The 20,193-nt window shown below is 40.7% G+C and overlaps 1 protein-coding gene across 1 annotated transcript in view; it reads right to left on the bottom strand.

Annotated features, from left to right (window-relative positions):
* The window catches only part of MAP9 (microtubule associated protein 9), a 47,297-nt gene extending 28,202 nt beyond the window's left edge, over positions 1-19,095 (bottom strand). The window contains exons 1-6 of the mRNA XM_075198325.1: positions 18,972-19,095; positions 15,793-15,957; positions 14,474-14,570; positions 13,346-13,642; positions 6,638-6,855; positions 1,583-1,697 (exon numbers count right to left, since the gene is read on the bottom strand). Coding sequence (XP_075054426.1) covers positions 1,583-1,697; positions 6,638-6,855; positions 13,346-13,642; positions 14,474-14,570; positions 15,793-15,873 — 808 coding nt within the window. The 5' untranslated portion in view covers positions 15,874-15,957; positions 18,972-19,095. The remainder of the gene's footprint in view (positions 1-1,582; positions 1,698-6,637; positions 6,856-13,345; positions 13,643-14,473; positions 14,571-15,792; positions 15,958-18,971) is intronic.
* Positions 19,096-20,193: the final 1,098 nt, after the last annotated feature.

Here is a 20,193-nt window from a genome sequence, read left to right as displayed (position 1 = left end):
TGGCATATTATTGTTTAAATACTAGAAACATAAGGCAATTACAAACTGATCAAGAGGTAGATGAGAGGCTCCGACAGTTGATATCTACAGTGATTGGTTAACACATTTTTGTGGTGCACAAAAATGTTTTTTAACTGACATTTAGGCCGATGACCAATATTTCCATATGGACTGTGTCAGAAAAGATTTTTCCCATTCGACTTTTAAAGGGGAAAACAACTGATGATTGTATTTGATTTAATTGAATCTGTATTTAATTACATTTCATATGGTAAATGAGACTTTCACATTTATTAATAACTGCCAACTCTACTCTCTTGTATATGTGATACTTCATTACATTATTATACTGCGTACAAATAGGGTAATGTGAAAGTTGTCAAGTCACATCTCTACACTATAGTGGGGCATAAGTATACACACTTGTTGCTCCTGACATACACCTGCTGCAAATGCCAGTGATGTACATCAGGATGCATCTTGAAATGCATCCTACTGAACATATGCTCGTAAATGCGCTCTTCCATGCATGTGTCTTTTCCTTGGTACAATCAGACGCAAATGGATATAATTCTAATTTAACAACTTTGGACAAAGACTTATCGTGCACAGCACCTTCCTCCACATACTACAGGCAGGTATGGATTCCTCCACTGCTACCTGTTACCTTAAAAGACAGGCCTTTAGGTTCCCAAAGAGACCATTAGTTCCACTAGCTTGGGAGATTTGAAATCTGTTTAGGTGCTCCATAAAACAGAATCACGCAGTAATTCAGCGCTAATCATTGGAGCGCCAGTGCTCCAGCCTGACCTGTTGACCGAAGTTACAGCTGTACAATGACAAGCAGCGCATTACGTCCTCTTTCCTCAATAAACACTCACACAGTCTGAAAGTTCCTCCAGGTTAATGGAAATTTTGACAACTCAAAAGCCGGACAAAGTCATCCCCCGCTGATTGCTATATCATCATCATCATCACCATTTATTTATATAGCACCACTGATTCCGCAGCGCTGTACAGAGAACTCATTCACATCAGTCCCTGCCCCATTGGAGCTTACAGTCTAAATTACCTAACATACACACACAGACAGAAGACTACCTGAAATGCTACTTAAAGGGGTACTTTTATTAAAATACTGGAAGGTTTGTAAACAATTAAACTCTCCTGATGGTATAGAGGTAAGAAACTTACCCTTTGACAAACAAAAACCTCATTCAAAATCTTCCACAACAGAAAGGCCAGATATAAAGCTGCATTAGATCCAATGTACATTTAAGGTGCGATTAAAGAAGCAGCATGAAATGTATTTAGATTGTGACTTTTCAACAGGCAGTGATCAACAAAATTACTCACAGAGTGAGTAATATTTTAAAATCAGTTGAATTACAGGTAATAAATGTGCAGAGACAATTGGTTGTACAGAACCTCACTTTGGCTGCAATTACTTCAAATACAAAACAGTGTTATTCCCAAGAACAGCGCACCAGCGTAATTAAATAATTAACGGAAATGTGCTTTCTATTTAATTTGGTTTACAACATTTGTGCATTTTTTTTTAGCTATTTTTTTACATGCCTACCTTTTAATGCCATTGACGCTGGTTCCTTTGGGATTGTTGTGCTATTTTCATGACCTGTTATCGAGAGAGACTTGAATTTTGAAGATGGAGATGGTGGTTTTGACAGCCAATATCCCTATTAGACCACAGAATAGAAATATTTAATGTACGATTCATACAAATTACATAACATTTTTGACAACAATTTACCTAAATTAGCCATAAAAGAGCACAGTAAGCTATATGATCAGAGACGGCTGGTTAAAGAGGCAGGAGCACAGTTGCCACTCATATTAAAAAAAAGAGAGCTAATATTTTTTGATGTGGCTACAGTTTCAGAATGGCAATTCATGCATTAAGCAGTGTACCTCAATGTATATAGCATCTACAGCTAGTTGACAAAAGTGGAAACACCAATATAATGTCACTGATTATGGCATTGGTCGTGACATTAAGTCTACCAATGTCTGGTATTGTGGAGGAGGGATGCACCATTCTTTTACTAGAAAGTCCCCAAACTGATGCTTGATAACAATTTAATGTCATACTCACGTAACCATTGGGTGACCACACATGCTCAGTGCATGGAGATTTTGTCATTCTGGAAGACAACACTCCCTTAAGGAAACAATGCATTAAGCAGTAAGTAAGGGAATGACTGCAACCAAAGTATACCAGGGGGTAAATGTATGAAGCTGAGAGTTTTCCGGCGGGTTTGAAAAAAAAGCCGGAACCACTATCTCTTGGTTTATATAGAGACCTGAACCACATTTCGCAAAAAAGACAGGACTGTCCTGAGGACCGCTCTGTCCTCATGAAAAACTAAGTAAGGAACTCTACAGGACAAGTCTCCTAATTCAGACCCTCTTCTAGCATAAGCGATGGCCAAAAGGAAGACAACCTTCTATGTCGCAAATCTGAAGTCAGCCTATTCTAGAGGCTCGAATGGAGGACGCTGAAGGACATCAAGGTCTGGATTTAAATCGCACAGGGCCAAAGGAGGAATATGGGGAGGCTGAACATACAACACCCCCTGAAGAAAAGTACAAATATCAGACATGGAGGCCAACCGGCGTTGGAAGAAAATAGAAAGCACCGAGACCTGAACTTTCAGGGAACGTAACCTAAGACCCGTCTCTAAACCATCCCGGAGAAAGGCCAGAAAACGAGCTAGGCTGAAAAATGCAGGATCGTAACACTTCCTTTCACACCATTTTACATAAATCTACCACACCCTATGATAGATTTTTGCCGACACCCGTTTACGAGCCTTCATCGGGGTATCCACTACTCTAGATGAGAAACCTCTGGATCTCCAGAGGCTGACCTCAATAACCATGCCATTAAAGCCATCCCATTCTTACTCTTCGTAGCACTCGAGGAATCATCGGGATTGGGGGAAAAAGATATCCCAGCCTGAAATCCCACTTCATTGACATCACATCCACTGCTGCCGCCAGAGGATCTGGTCCTTGCGCAAAACTATGGTACCTGATGGTTGTATTTGTATGCCATCAAATCTAGATCTGGAAGACCCCATCTTTGAACCAGTTTCTGAAAAACTTGTGGATTTAGAGACCATTCTCCCAGAAGGATTGCATGCCTGCTTAGATAATCCGCTTCCCAGTTTTCCATTCCTGGAATGAAAACCGTTGATATTACTGGAACCCAGGTCTCTGCCCAAGACAGGATCTGTTCTGCCAGCTGCATTGCCCCAGCACTCTTTGTTCCTCCCTGACGATTTACGTACGCCACTGCTGTGGCATTGTCTGACTGCAAACGAACCGGCCTTCCTTGAAGGAAGGATTGCGCTCCCTGAAGGCCTAGCAACATGCTTCGTAATTCCAGAATGTTGATTGGCAGAAGAGCCTCTCTGATGGATCAGAGTCCCTGCAGCCGGAGATGGAGAACTACTGCTCCCCAGCCTCACAGACTTGCATTCGTAGTTACTAGGACCCAGTCCAACAGAGCAAAGGACCTGCCTACCCTTAGATGATCCCGAATGAGCCACCAACCCAGGGAATTGCGAGTCCTTCTGGAAAGGGTAATTCTTTGAGACTTCAGATGCCGGGTAGATCCTGACCACTGACTCAAAAGATCCCACTGGTAGACACGTGAGTGGAATGGACCGTTGGGAAAAGTTTCGAATGCTGACACCATCAATCCTAGAACCCACATGCCCAACTTCATCGAAGGACGCGGATGGTCCAGAAGTAGCCGAATAGAGTTCTGAATTGAGCAAATCTTTTGCTCCGGAAGGAAGACTCTCTGAAGAATCATGTCCATCAACAGTCCCAAGAACACCATCCTCTGTGAAGGTTGCAGATAAGAGCTTGGATAATTGACTATCCACCTCTACCGCTCCAGAAAACTCAGGGTGAGAGCAAGATGTTGAGACAGGAGCACATCCGAGGGGGCTTTGATGAGCAAATCGTCCAGGTATGGAATTACATTTACTCCCTGGGCACGTAAACCTGCCACCATAATGGCCATAATTTTCGTGAATACTCTGGGAGCAGTGGAAAGACCGAAGGGAAGAGCCCAACATTGAAAATGAGAACTCCCTATGGTGAAACGAAGTAGAGACTGATGTCGTTCCCAAATAGGAACATGTAGGTATGCGTCCCGAATGTCTATTGACGCTAGGAATTCCAAGGGTTCCAACCCGTTGATCACCGAGCGAATTGACTCCATATGAAATTTGGTTACCCGAAGGTGAGGATTGAGACTTTTGAGGTTCAGAATCGGCCGAAACGAACCGTCTTGTTTGGGTACTGGGTCTGACCTTCCGGAACTCTGCAAATAACAATGGCGGAAAGGAGAGAAGCGATCGATTTTAACATCGCCTTTCTCTCGATTCAATCGCAAGGCAATTGAGTTTGGAAAAAACTAGCTGCAGATTGCTTTTAGGTGAGTGATTCTGTGACACCTACCAGTATAAGTATTGGTGACATTCTAAAGATGTATAGGGTACAGATCTATACTAATTTTCTCCATTGTTACGCTGTGTACATCCAGGTCATGATGCAGAGTTGAACGCATCTTGGCTGAAATTTTACGACCCAAAAATGTGCATGAAAAAGAGTATTTCAGACCATACGCTTATTTCCACGCATCTAAATGTGCATCAAGTTCTCTTCATCTGTAACATCTGCACCAGGTTTACAGGAGCCAAACTTACACCTATACGTATACACAGAACTAGGCCATAAACACAATACTTTATAAACATTTAATTTCATAGCCAAACACCCATTTGCTATTACGTTTCTTATAACACACTAAATATAACTGTCTTTCTCACGTACGCATGAAAGTAACAAATAAAATGTATTCATGTATGCACACAAAATCCTATAACATATGCACAAGCAATGAAGAAAGCATCCAGCAACTTCAGATGTGAATTCACAATAAGAAGCGGTTAGCTAGTGCTTGTGATCTTCACCCCAATGCTGGTACAAATAATATGACTGTAAAATGTGCATCTTCATCTTTGCTCAGGTCTGCATTGGTTCGCAATTCTGCAAACATGTCCTTACTGTACTTGGTCTACTTTAGAATGCACCTGCTCTTCCCATCATGTCTCCTCAGGCACAAGCGGGTGCAAGTGTGCATACGCGCAAATCTGCATAGGCGTAGGTACTTGCAGGTTTCTCTGTGGGCATGCAGAGAGCGAACTCACGATATACTAACAGGCGTACGTTCAACTCTGCATCAGGCCCCCCAGTGTTTACAGACATCTGAAGTGATTGTGACATGCAACATTAATACTCTATAGCAATTATTTACAATATATTTTAATGAAGGTGTGAAAATTATTTTCCACTTCTAATATAATTAATTCCGCTTTGAAGAAGTAGTAAAGGTATATTTGGAAATAAATTCCGTTGGTTTGTCTAAATAGACATTAAAGTTATATATGTTTATAGTTAAATAACATCTACAGGGAGCACAAGAGCATATAAGTCACTATTGTAGTAGCTACGAAAATGACGACCTCACATAGCAATGTAGAAAATAATTACAGACTATATCTGGAATTTAGTATATTTTTGTCATCTCCATATTACAGATAAAATCCTTATTTGGAGGGCACACTTTGTAAACTGCCGAACGCTAGTCCACATAATGTAGATTGTTATTCACTTTCGTAACACTTTGGATAGCACTTATAAGTAGTCACATAAGTACAACCTTTCCTATCTCATTGAAGTCAACATTCTAAAACCGTAAGGCAAATTATTAAGGGGCAAGTTTCCAATGCGCTTATGCAGTTATAGGAATTATACAAGTCCATTTATGGCAAACTTGTCAAGCGCCTTATTTAATGTGTCCAGCTGCCGTCACCCCAAGCCTGGCATGTCTTCATTCTCCAAGCAGCCCTGCCTAATAGAAAAATCACTCACGGTGGAGTCTGCTAGTGTTAAGCTCAGGAGTAATGGAGAATGTCTTGTTAGTGAGTTCACCAAACGTTTGTTATTGAAGGAGATGGCCCTTCAATAACAAAATAAACAATTCCTATTTAGGATCTTTTTTTAATTACTGGGTGACTACTGTTTTAAGAAAGTTGTATACATTACAGAAAAATGAATTCAAATGTATAATGCACAATATAATTAAGATGATAAAAAAGAATCTACCCCTTTAAAACATTAAAACCATGTACCTAGTGTGGTAGAAGTTAGTAGAGTCCTCTCTTTGGTACTGGTACTGAACCTGCGCACACATGTTATACCTTCACCCAATAGTACTAGACAATACTTCCCATATGTATGAATGGCCAGGATTAGTTTTCAAAGTAGAGAATTAGTAAGTCATGTGGAAATCCTATTTATTTAGAGAATTATTATCTAAATTCTGCATCACATTTAAAAAAAATGTTGTTTTTTTGCACTCAGTCTGCAATTGTCATCAACTACCTACAAACGCAATCTGTACATCAGGGTCAAAGACCATTTACTATAGCTGCAGGCTTTCAAACACAGTGTACAAAATGGAAATGGTTTTGATTAAAGCAATGAGTTCTAACATTTTCTCCAGTCAGACGCATACAGTTGTGAACACTGTTATTACCTCTGGGCTACTTCTCTCAGAAAATGATTGTATTTCAGAAACAGGAACTTTATCGCTAAGTCTTGTTAGAGAGGAAGGAGCAGAGAGTGAAGCCACTTTGTCGCTGGAGTGTTTTCCCTCCTCTTTGTCTTCTAGGTGACTGCTTTTTCTTGGCAAGTTTCTATGCTGTGGAGTTGGTTTAAAGCTTTCCTCAGATAAGGAAGCACCAATACCTGGAGCTGGATATGAATAAGATAGGTAAACACATTATTCACATAAATTAATATCATATTCAACATTATTTTTTAGATCTACTAAAATACTTGTATTAATCAAGAATTAGTACTCCATAAAAATAATCCCTTTAAACTAGGAAAGCCAGAGCATACATATATTGGAATTGCTTTGCTGCCATCTAGTGATGAAAGTAATTATTTATAATGCTTTTGCAATTTAAATTATACCAGACAAAAAGACCTGGGGCTAAATGTATCAAGGTGAGAGTTATCCGGCGGGTTTGAAAAGTGGAGATGTTGCCTATAGCAACCAATCAGATTCTAGCTATTATTTTGTAGAATGCACTAAATAAATGATAGCTAGAATCTGATTGGTTTTTCAAACCCGCCGAAAAACTCTTAGCTTGATACATTTACCCCCTGGGGGTAAATGTATCAAGGTGTGATTTTGCAAATCCAGCGATTTTCTCGGGAGAGTTAAAACTCGCTGATGTATGAACCTGAGATTTCATGTTAAATCGCCAGAGTTGTGTTTCTGTCAAAATCGCTATTTCCAAAATCGATAGAGATCAAACTCCCGACTGTTTGCCACTCTGCTTATTCGCAGCTTCATACATTTAAGACTTGTATAGCCAAACTGTCTTGAGTTTGCTTTAAAAATCATCAGATACAACACGCTGCATCCTAGAAGCATGATTACTAAACACATCACTGTTACACTGTCCCTGCCTTTAGAGCCGGAGGTCCGGCGGGTGTCAAAAGTGTTAAAAATAGATACAAGTTTTAAAAAAAACAAACTGTGGGGTCCCCCCGCCCGAGCACTATTAACCCTAGTGCTGCCAGCCTACTGCTAGTTATGTGAAAATTGGGGAAAAATTTTGCGTGGTGTTACCCCCGATTTTCATACAAACAGCACTAGGCAAACCAGCCTGGAGTTGGTGGCACTATAGCAGGGGGACATGCGGCATACCAACCCCAGGCTGTTCAGCGCTGGACTGGATTCCCTAGGGAGTGGGGTCCTCAGAAAAAAACAAGCAGGCCCCCCCTCTAGGGACACCCAGCCCAGTGCTGAAAGCACTAGGGCTCTTCCTACACTCCTGGGCGATGGGTGTAGGGTAATAGCGGCGATAGAATGTTAAAAAACAAATGGATGCCATTTTGTTTTGTGGTTCTCCAAGTGCCAGCACGCCCTAGCTGCCATGGGTATGCTGGTGCTTGTAGTTATACAAGTATCAGCATGCCCACACTGTTTATGACAGCCTGGCTTGGCTGGGACTTGTACTTCCACAAAACAAAATGGCGTCTGTTCATTTTTTTAACAATATAATCGCCGTTATTACCCTACACCCACCGCCCAGGGGTGTAGGGAGAGCCGTAGTGCTTTCAGCACTGGGCTGGGTGTCCCTACAGGGGGACACGCTCATTTTTTTCTGTGGACCGCACTCCCTAGGGAATCCAGCCCAGCGCTGAACAGCCTGGGGTTGCTTGTCATTATGGCAAGGGGACCCCTGCCACGTGTCCCTCTGCTATAGTGCGACCCACCACAGGCTGGTTTGCTTAGTGCTGGTTAAGTGAAAATCGGGGGGACCCCACGCAAAATTTTTCCCCGATTTTCATGTAACCAGCAGTAGGCTGGCAGCACTGGGGTTAATAGTGGTAGGACGGGAGGACCCCACGCTTTTTTATTTTTGAACATTTATCTATTTTAAACATTTGACAGCTGCCGGAGCTCTCTCTGTATAGGCAGAACAGTGTAGCAGTGATGTGTTTACTAAACACGCAGGAAAAACAAGAGAGTTAGCTAAACACGGGAGTGTTTGACATCGCAGCAAATCGCCAGAGATTACCAGTGATTTTTAAGATCAGAGTCAAAATCGCAGTTTAATACATCTTACAACTTGGGGACTAAAATCACAGGTTATCACCCGCGATTTTCCGCAATTTTAAAACGCTGAAAAAAATCAGACCTTGATACATTTACCCATGTGCCACGGAGTGCCCCCTAATTCTTCATGAGCGCAATCTGTGGCAATGTACCTTTGCCGAATTTTCCGCGTACCCTATAGAGGTACACAGGAAAATCAGCGATGTTCAGGTACTGTAGTAACCTGAAATGAGCACAGAGAGACATCGCAGTAACATTGCTGGGATGTGAATTCCTCCCTTTATATGGAAGGTAATGTCATAAATAGTGTGAGAAAAGAAAATGAAGCATTTCAGGGACATATGTTTAGTGTTTTGTATAGGCATTTCGTGGTACCAATAATAAAAAGTACAGTACACAAACATACATGGTGGCTTTACAATCATGTGTAAGGAACATTTGACACGGCACAGGCTTCCCGTAAAAAAATTATTTTCAGGTGGACCCTCTGGGAACATCATCATTGTCAAGATTAAATATTCTGTAACAGCATCCATGCAAACAATGATAGTAATTTTTCATCCTTAAACAAATTTATTCTAAAAATGGACACAGCTATCCACCTATTTATTGTTTAGTATAAGCATGATGACCTAAACCTGTAACCACGGCTGTTCTGCAGTATAAACAAGACAAGAATGTAAATCAAATAATTATGTTCACAGATCCTTTGCTGCCATCTCGTGTTGAAGATCAGTATTTACCACATAACACCTTTACAGTATGTGGTGCAGCTAGCTCACACTTCAGGATTAAGACATTATAATACTTAATTTGTCATGGCTGTATATGGAGTTTACGCTAGAAATGATGAAATGATTCAAGCTGTTCCAAAATTGCACTGGGTTGCGAGTTTACAGTTTGAAGTTTGAGTGTGCAGTTAAAGCAAAAGACATTAAACAAAACTATAAAATGTTGCCTGTTCGAGCTTAAGTGGATAAAATTTATAGAATTTTAAACATTAATTCATACTAAGAAAATTAGTGTGTTTAAGGTCAAAGTTTGAATGGAAAACTGTTAAAAATACAAAACAATGTAGCTATTTAAACTTAAATAAGCTATCTTAAGATATGTTCATCTCAAAATAGTGTTAGACTGAAGCCCCATCAAGATACACTAAAAGCTGGAATTAGCCTATAACAGCATAGGCTGGTCCCACAAAAACAGTGGAGCCCACAGCCCGAGGTCTCCCCCACGGTTAAAATAAAAAGCCCTTGTAGATGACGAAGTACTTGTTTCGCTAGGAGACGCAACGCTAATGACAGGAAGTCTGTTCGCAAGAAAGTAATCATGGAGGCTTTATTCGGATTGGCTAGTGTATAATCCAATAGTTAAAATTAAAAAGGGGGCGTGGCCTGAACACATTCTCAACTGGACGTGTTTCTGCAGAGCTCTCCCTCTAGGTCTCAAATTTTTCACCTTTTTGAGACCCCATTGAGCGCCACCTGGAACCTGACAGCTTACTGAACACCCCTGACACCACTGGATGTAGAGGGGCTGATCCTTACTCAGTCTTGCGACCAGGACTCCCGAGTGGACCGCGGGCGGCCACTTCCAGGTCTGGCTGCCACTTCCGGTTCGCGACTGCAGGACCTAGACCAGGGGGCTGCATACATAGGAAGCTGCTGCTCCTTGCCTGCTATCTCACACACCAAATTAGATTCTAAGTGAGGCGTGAGGATACACGGAGTGGCTCTATTCAGCCCCCAGACATTAATAAAAATCGGCAGGCGGGGGGCGAGTTGCCTAGCCTGCATTCATGGCGGACGTACATTACTAGAGCTCCTAGCTGCTGGGCCTGAAAAGAACAATTTCCAGGGAATCTACTTATCTAAAAGCGCCTGGAAGAGTGCTGCTGCAGAGTGATAGGATCCACATAGCCGCCCTCTCTTCACCTCCCTTATTTTACACTTAAACAACAAAGCGCTGATATAGTCTTTCTCCAGGAGACACACTTTACTCGTTACTCACATCCAGAACTGAAGTGTAAACTGTACTCTTCTACTTTCCATGCTTGTGACCCTAGACAGAAAAAACAGGTGGTTGCTACACTCTTTGCATCTCATGTGACATTTGAGCTGGTGACATCCCACTCCAACCCTGATGGTCATTTTCTAATCCTAGTGGAAAAACTCAATAATACCCTATGTATTCTAGTCAATTTGTACGGCGCGAATCAAAACCAGCATTCGTTTTTCGCTGCCCTAGACTCCTCGCTCTCTCAGGTACGCCAGGGAGAAGTGATTATGGAAGGAAGTAGTAGTAGATGACACTGTAGATAGGTAGTCCACTCTGGTTTCCCCCGCTAGCGGCTTGGAGTCCAATAAATCCAGGGCCTTGGTGTCCCTCCTCTCTCACTATCTTCTCTTTGACTCTTGGAGGCTTGGGGAACCCTCCTCCCGAGATTATACATTTTACTCCCCGGTTCATGGCACCTAGTCACGAACAGACATGGTCTTCCTCAGCCACGATCTATCTCTGAAACTCAAGATGGCTCACATACATCCGATGGTTTGGTCTGAACACTCTCTCATATCTGCCAACCTTTCGGATATAGTCTCTCACCCTTGCCAACCACATGGCGTCTTAATGATTTCATTCTTCACGACCCGCAACTTACACTAGAGCTCCGGACCCTTTTAGAAGAGTAATTTCTGTTCAATGACCTCCCAGATATACCCCCACAACCCTCTGGAAAACCCATAAGACGGAAGTGCGAGGTCACCTTATTAGCATGGCCTCATGCCGTAAGAAGTTGGTCATCTCTAATTGTACATAATTAACTATCCAACTCCAGACTCTGGAGAGACAATACAAATTCTCCCCAGATAAAGCCACCCTGACCAAACTTCTAAAGGTGAGGTCTGACTTGAACCTGCTTCTCTCTGAATCCACTGCCACAGCTGTGAAATGGCTGAAGCAAACATTCTAGGAGAAGGGAGATAAAGCAGCCAGAATCTTAGCCGCCGGCCTGAGGGCTCAGAGATCTCAAAACAACGTTAATGGCCTTGAAGTCTCCCTCTGGCTCACCCATCTATAGTCCTGACCAAACAGGTTGCGAGATTCAGAAATTGTACTCTACATTGTATAATCTGGATGCCCTAAACTCCGGGAGTGCTCCCCTGTGGATACTATAGCAGCCTTTCTGAGATGAGCGAATCTCCCCACCCTCACTAATAGCCTAGCTCAACAACTAAATGAAGAGATTACATCAGAGGAAATACTGGCGGTTATCAAGGTACAAAAGACCTCCAAGGCCCCGGGTCCAGATGGCTTCACACCTCCACACCCTGTTCAATGCTGTCTTGCATGGAGACCCCTCCCCTAAATCGATATAAAGCATAAAACATAGAGGAAACAACTTGTATATTAATATTCTTATGTTTAATTTGATGTTAGTATTTTTCCAGTTGTTTCCTTTTAATAAAGAGTTAAAAAAAATAAAAAAAAATATAAATATTTGCTCAGCTAGAAGCTGCGATGCAAATGAAAGGATGGAGGCTTGTCTGCAAATAACCCACCATAGCGGCTTCACTCTAACTATCTAGAGCATATGAAAGCCACACTGCTTGGTACTTGCACATAGACCCCACATGTGGTATCAATGAAAAAGAACTTTGTCTATTAGGATTTTTTATTTTAACCACTGGATTATTGGAAGAAGAAAAGAAGAAGGAAGAAAGACTAATTGAATAAGGTATAAAATAAGGGAGAGAAAAAGGAAATAAAAAAAAAGAAGATTAGTAGTTCTACAAGTGTCCATATGTTCTGGTAGCCACAAGTATGCTGGCACTTGTAGTTCTACAAACGCCAACATACCACACAAATTAATGGCCGTCAGGTTGTGTATTAACTTGTAGTGCTACATGTTTAATTGCTAGTTTTTTACTATTTTACATTTATTATAGAGTCCTGTACTAAACAGACTGGGGACCCCACACTGTTTGCAACTTGCATTAGTTATAACCCAGGCTATGAACGCTGACGCTTGTTTCCCTCTTAGAGGGGTAACTATGCAAGCATCTTTATTTATTTACTTGAGCTATTTTAAGACATTGCATAGATCTCTGCTGATAATTACCAAGAAGACATATGCCTGCTAACAGATGCAACTGGAGATGTGGCCTAACCAGAATAAGACATATCTCAAGGGGCCATGCCACACTTAGCTAGGCACAACCCTATTATACTTTAGTTACACTTGCATGTCCTGATCTGCCTCTCCAAGCATAAAGGGACACAAGGGTAACTTACGCGGACCTCTAAAGTCCACGTTGTATTACTACCATAAAGCAGTAAAACAAATCAAAACCTCATGTTCAACGCTAAATGAGACCTCTGTAAGTGAATTAGAAACCATGTACTCATGACCCTCCGGCATACAAATCCTCTTCCATTATTTGTACTAGAAAATAAATCTTTCAAAGAGGTGCTTTATATTAGAATATCAGGAAGCAAGGGTAATATTTGTACGAAATTCACATTATCGATCATGCCACACATGCAAGTCATTTTATGTCTATTTATGTCAATATGCAATTTGATGAAGTGTGTAAAGGAAACTCTTACGTGAAGGTGCATGTTTCATCTTGGACTCTCTGGGCTTTGGAGTGGGTGGCTTTTCTTTGTCTTCTCCAAAGAGTGGTGATTTCGGCAGTCCATGTTTATAATCTGCTTTATTAATATTGTCTGTAATCACGCTGTGGTCTGGCTCCTTGTGGATATTCCTGTCTGTTTGCTTCTTATTTTTAATAAAAGACAACTTCCCATGTGAATCTTCCTCTTCCGAGAAGTGGAAATCATGAAGAGGTTTATGCACTTTTGATTCGATTGTTTTTGTCTTCCCAAGAGATTCATTTAAACTATCTAAACACAAAATAGACAAAGATGGTCTTCAAAATATGCATCAAACTAGTAACTGCAAAATATAAAACTATCAACAAACATACAAAGAGTGATTTTCTTTTAATACAGACCCAACTGACCAGGGTCAGCTGGAAGAAATGATTTAGAATGTAGGGGACAGTTCAGCAAACCTAGAAATTAGCTTATTTATTTATAGAGCCAGGGAAGAGGTGAACCCATGTTTTAATGCATCATGTTCAGTTAAAAATATCCTTGATGAAAATTCTAATTTATGATATCATATCTATCATGAACAAGGTCTACTACAGTCATTTTACTTCTCTTAATTAATTAAATCCACTACTGGACAATACCCTGTGTATTACTTTATTAAAGCGGTTGTCTACTTGACGGGGTGTGGCTCCCCTCTAACCACAGCTGTTGCTGGTTATCATAAATGGCCACAAGAGGAAGAATAGTAGTGGATTGAGAGTCTGCAAGTTGTTGTTCAGAAGTAACAGGTCCTACAGAACATAATTTTTAACTGACTGTAATGGATGTATACCAAGGTACAGACTGCAAAGGATATCAGTAAGTTTTCCAGAACACATCATACATCTTGGGACCACTGAGTGTTTTTCTCCATCCAACCTCAATTTACCTGTAGAGCAAAAGCCTCTCACAACCACTGACTACAGCCTGATTCTAAACGGCACATTGGCAGGGACATAGTGGTCCAGTGAGATGTGACTGTTATACATAACTATACCATCTAGTGTTTGTGTACATATATTTAAATAGACTATTGCTATATATAAGGAAGCATGAATATAGCCCCATGATCTGGCATACCGTCACTTTCAAACTCTTCAGAGTAATCTGAATTTTCAGAATCTTCCACAGCCTGCTGTCGTGAAACTCGAGCATTAACTGCCTTCTTCAGCTCATCCTATAACAGAAAACATAACGTGCGGTAAATTAGGAATGGGAGACAATAAATATGTTTCCATAACAGTAGCAAGTAGTATGTGGAGTAAGTGGAATTGGTGCTTGTTGTATTTGGTGTAACAGACCAACAAAATGATAGTTAGTTTCATACACTACAACTGCTACACAGGAATTGTTGGATTTGGGTTGTGTAAACGCATCTTAAAAAAACAAGGAGAAAAAGACAGGGGGCCTGATTCATTAAGGATCTTAACTTGAGAAACTTCTTATTTCAGTCTCCTGGACAAAACCATGTTACAATGCAAGGGGTGCAAATTAGTATTCTGTTTTGCACATAAGTTAAATACTGTCAGTTTTTTCATGTAGCACACAAATACTTGATAGCTTATTTGTACACTGAAATTTAAAGTTGATATTTGTGTGCTACATGAAAAAACAGTCAGTATTTAACTTATGTGCAAAACAGAATACTAATTTACACCCCTTGCATTGTAACATGGTTTTGTCCAGGAGACAGAAATAAGAAGTTAAGATCCTTAATGAATCAGGCCCAGTGTGCCCATATTAGGGGTATTATAAAGTGATACTGGGCAATGGTGAATTCATAGAGACATTCGTGAAATACTGTACTGCACTTATGAGTGGCTTTCCTTAGAATGCGCTTTAAGAGCAAATCCAGCACTAAAAGCATTTAAAAATATAAGAAAGAGCATCTGGAAAAAGCCTTAAAGTTTGATAAACAAATTACAGCAGTAAGAGAAAGAAAGCTGACCAGTTTGTTGCCTGTTATATTTAACAACATGGCAGCTTAAAACAGAAAACATAATGAAGGCTCTATTGTTTTCATATTTCAATTATTATTATTATATTTTATTTATAAGCCGCCACAGGGGGTTCAGTTACCGGTTATTAGTGAATGGATAAGTTGCATTCTTATGAATATATTGGTTCAGACCAAAAATGGCTGATTCCACCGTGTTCCCACCGTTTGTAAGTGACCGATGCACAAGAAAAGTGGATTACGTGCTGTGTGATCCTTGTTGGTCATTTTAAGTGGAAGTCAGTCTAATTTATCCATTTCTTACAGAAAGGTTAACTTAACACCTTTCATTTATTTGCACAGTAAGTAAGACTGAGAAAAGACACAGGTCCATTAAGTGCAACCTTTCATAAGATACTTAAATAGTTCCAGAGTTAAAAATAAATAGTAATAGAAACGATACCTGGAAGGAAGTTCTTTTTGATGTTTTCGGGCTTTTTGTGTAAGCTAGGAAAGTGTTGAGACTCTCATCATCGTCCTCCATACTGCAATGTAGAACAGAGGACCGCTAATGAATGCTGGGAACAAATCTGTGTTGGTGGCTCCTTTATTAAACGTTCACTGTGGACTGTACCAAAACATAAAGACCGTGGAAATTATATTTGGACTCACAGGATATAACAAGAAAAAAAACCCCTTATTATAAATAATAATTTAAAAAATGGTGAAAATACGTCAGGCATTCAGAAATATTACTTAACTGTCATTGAATAAAAAATACCATACGTAGCCAAACATAGGGATTTGGTATTGGTATTTTGATATGTGTTAGAAGCAGCAGCACTACAGGTGCAGGGAGAATATTGCAGGGCGCACTCAATATAATTTCAATTATTAAACATATCCCCTCCTCACCATTGTCAGCCAATGAAGAAGGGATGCGTATTTAATTTAAGTGCCAACATTCAATGCGGGGATGCTGGGAAAAATAAAAACATTAAATGAGTGACATATCTATCACATGCTGTTTGAACTTTTTCAGGACACTATGCGGGAAACCATTGAGAGTCATGAGGACGATCCTTCTCTACCACCCATTAAAATGAATGTTGTCCTAGGAAAGAAGACCTCACTGTTAAGATATCTGACAATGGAGGAGGTGTCCCCTTAAGAAAAGTAGATCGCCTGTTCAGTTATTTGTAGCCCTTCTGCTCCACAGGAGGTTTCTGTCCTCCCTGAGCTCGCCTTAGGACACCTGCGTTACGGTATGACAGGTGTACCGCCCCAGTCAAACTTCCCACCTGACACTGTCCACTCATCCAGTATTCTGGGTATCCCTGAAATGCTAACGCTCTATGCAAATTGCAAATCAAATTTACTTCTTCCTACCATTATCCTCTGTGTTCACCATATGAATACTTGCCGCATCGACCGGAATATCCAGGAGACTCCCGAAATCCAGAAAGGTCTCCCAGACTCCCAGGAAGGCAGACCATTATTCCGTATCCTGCCCACTTCCTAACAAAGTGGGCAGGATGGAAGCCTCCATAACACGATTCACGCCATTTTGACCCTGTCTCCTGCGGCAAAACAGCGCTTTCGCGTCATTGCACCACAGGGTCAAAATGACTCTATTCACCGCGCCGCGCCCCTTTCCATCATCAGTCTTCACCTTCCCTCCGAGAGATCCCAGAGGGAAAGAGTAATGAGGTGGCAAGTGTGCTGTAATATCTTCAAACATTAATAAATCCTAAGATACATGCAAATGCAGATACAACTGAAAGGCAGCAATACTGTAGTTGTAGGTTTATGCCTACATTCGGGCTGCAAAATTGAGGCCTAATCTAAATCAGACCTATTGCACTAAGATACGAAACTTATACTATACCATAACAGCCAATCTGATACTTGTATTCACTGTCTGACTTGCACTACAGATAAATATAGTTGATTATTACTTGCTGTGGGTTCAGTGCAAGTTTTTCACCAAAATACAATGCTAGTAAATGAGACATTATAGCTAATAAATTTTATTATATTGCAAGTGCTACTATGAAGATTATATGGGTCAATACATTTTTTTTCAGTAAAGGAACACTAAACAGTTTGAAAGCATACACACATTGGGCCATATTTAACAATAACCGGAATGATATGGAATGAAAGATCGTGACCATATATTAAAAGTGTTCTGCTGGAATAGCAGTCACGATAAACGGCTGTCCTGGATCACCAATCTCTCTATGGTCACTATCGCAAAGTGGCCACCTTTGGGATAGTCACCAGAGGAGAGCAGGTAAGATGCGGTATAAGATCCGAAGATCCCTCTAATGCAATGCTCTCACCAAAGGCTTCAATGGTTTACGCCATATATATGATTTTAGGCATCGGGCACAAGTTCCAAAAATCTTTGATTTTCGGAACTTGCTAAATCATGCAAAATAGTTGTTCCCATAGAAACCTATGGGGACTGCTTTTCCGTTCAAAGTCAGTTGGAAAGCAGCAGATATCAGAGACACCTCATACTATCCTTTAGTTATAAATAGAGGGGATAATTAAATTTGCAGTGGTCCCCCGAAAACTGTGGTTTTCAGGAATGAGCTTGTTAAATAGGCCCCATTATCTTATATGTAACTATTGCAAGCATCAGAGACATCTACACAGATGTATCAGTTTATTGAAATATAATAGCTAACTAGTTTTTAATGTTAACTCTGGAAAATCACTGTTACTGACATTTTGTGAAAATTTACTTATAACCCACTAAATTTGTATGCTGCTCATTTGAATTAAAAATGTATAGAAAAGGAAATGATCAGCAATCTAGAGAACATAGTCTAACAAATTGGAATAAAGCATTCAAAATACTGGCATAGTGCTGGATATGTGTAGTTTAGTGGCAGAAGGTACCTACTCATGGGTGGTTCTATATCTACTGATATGCACTATGCTACACAGTGTTTGGAGTAGACAGCCTGAGCATACTTCAAAACAATGATCAAAAAATTATTATGCATCGAATGCCAAGAGGACCAGAATCAATTGCTGTTCAGAGTCCATGGGGTGCTTGCAAAAAGTAGAAAAATAGACAATGAATTCCTCTTAATGCTCTATTGGCCAATATTTTGAGATGATACAGTGAACATAAAGTTTTGCAACCCGTGGTTAAATAGTGATTGTGACTACTTACATACATACATTCTGACAATTTTTTTTTTCTAATATTGATTTTTTTATGATGCTCACTTTCCTCATTAATTAGATGATCAAAATTGTGCCACTGTTATTTATAATGATACTTTGAAGGCCACCACTATAAAAAAATAAAAATAAATAAGATACTGCACGGCTACATGATATGAGCCACAGGTTGCCTACAACCTGCTGTTTGTTGCCCATCCTGACTCCTCAATCCTCTATATTTACAGCAAAGCTATGTGATAAGAAGCTCTCCAGCTGTGGGACTACACACACTCCAAGGTACAATGGCATAGTAGTCCCTCCTATCGGGAGCTATGGGATACCTAATCCTTGTTTACAACGATAATCCCCTATGAATTTAGAATGATCTTCCCACATGCACCCCGAATACTACTTCCACCCCCTCATATGAGTCTTTTCCATGCTGCACGTCTGTATCACCTTTTCATCTGCCATAAGATCTCTCCCAGAGTCTCTGAGACTGGGGGTCTTCTCCGATACCGGTCTGTCTGCAGCAGGCTCCTTCCTCCCACACAGGGGAAGCTGTCCTGGTTACTAGGCGACGACGTAAGAATACGTCACAATGCACGTCCTAGATGATGAGCCGCTGGGTGGAGACTGGAGACTGTGAGGTCTCTGCGGCATAGCGCTGGTGCAGCTGCTGGTGCTGCAGTCTGGGTTATGTATTGCTGCTGCTTGTATGACATAAACAGTACACGGGGAAGTAAATTCACCAATGCAGGATCAAGTGTTGTTTTTAATATATGATTGACAACTGGGTACACACAGCATATATTAGCAGTAGTGTGCAAATTATATCAGGATTTTTATTTGTCCTTTTACTCCTCACACATATCTACTGTAACTTTCTGCTTCCATACTGTCAGTGTTTTCATTTGTTTATATTCTCCCATAGCTAATTGTGTATTGAGGGTACCCACTAATAGGGGAAATGTATCAAGCTGCGGTTTGTAAAATTGGCAGATTTTCAGGGTATTTATTTTTGTATGGTGATTTGCAAACCACAGATGTCTAAAAGGTGATTTGATTGAAACCTGTCCTTTTACAAACCAACACTAGAATCCACTGTCCTGATTTTGCCCATTAAAAAAACTACCGCAAAATTTATCAAGCAGCGGGTTTCAAACCCACCAGAAAAAAGCAATAAATAAATATCTGGCAGTGACAGGTGAGATCTCTTCTGTCAGTCAGTTATATAAAAAAAAAAAAGCCTCCCCTATCCCCTTCCTGATTAGAATTAGTCCTGGTCCTCTAGGGGGACCATTTGGGCCCCCTGCTAGCTAAGTAGTATTGGACCCTTCTTGGTACCCCTAGCCGGTGGGTACCCACAAATAATAAGCTTTTTCAGGCTTATATGTGTCTTTTTCCTGGTCTGCATCTATTCGCAATTGTGAAAACGAGCTTACTGTACTCGGTCTATGTTAGAATCCCCTTTCTTCAAGGGCAGAGTGGCGAAAGTGGCAGAATAATGCAAATCTGCATGAGCTCACATGCATGTGCCCACTTGTATACAAGATACTCTAAGCAAACGGGCATAGTACTGTCAGAGATAGCCTCTATTGGGTCCTTTCTCTCGAGCCCTGGCACCTGTCTTAAGTGGGTATCGATCGATAGAGAGACAGACAAAGTTCAGTTGTAAGGC

Source organism: Mixophyes fleayi, chromosome 1 (genome assembly GCF_038048845.1).
Source record: "Mixophyes fleayi isolate aMixFle1 chromosome 1, aMixFle1.hap1, whole genome shotgun sequence".
Classification (NCBI taxonomy): Eukaryota; Metazoa; Chordata; class Amphibia; order Anura; family Limnodynastidae; genus Mixophyes; species Mixophyes fleayi.
This window is presented reverse-complemented; position numbering and strand designations above follow the sequence as displayed.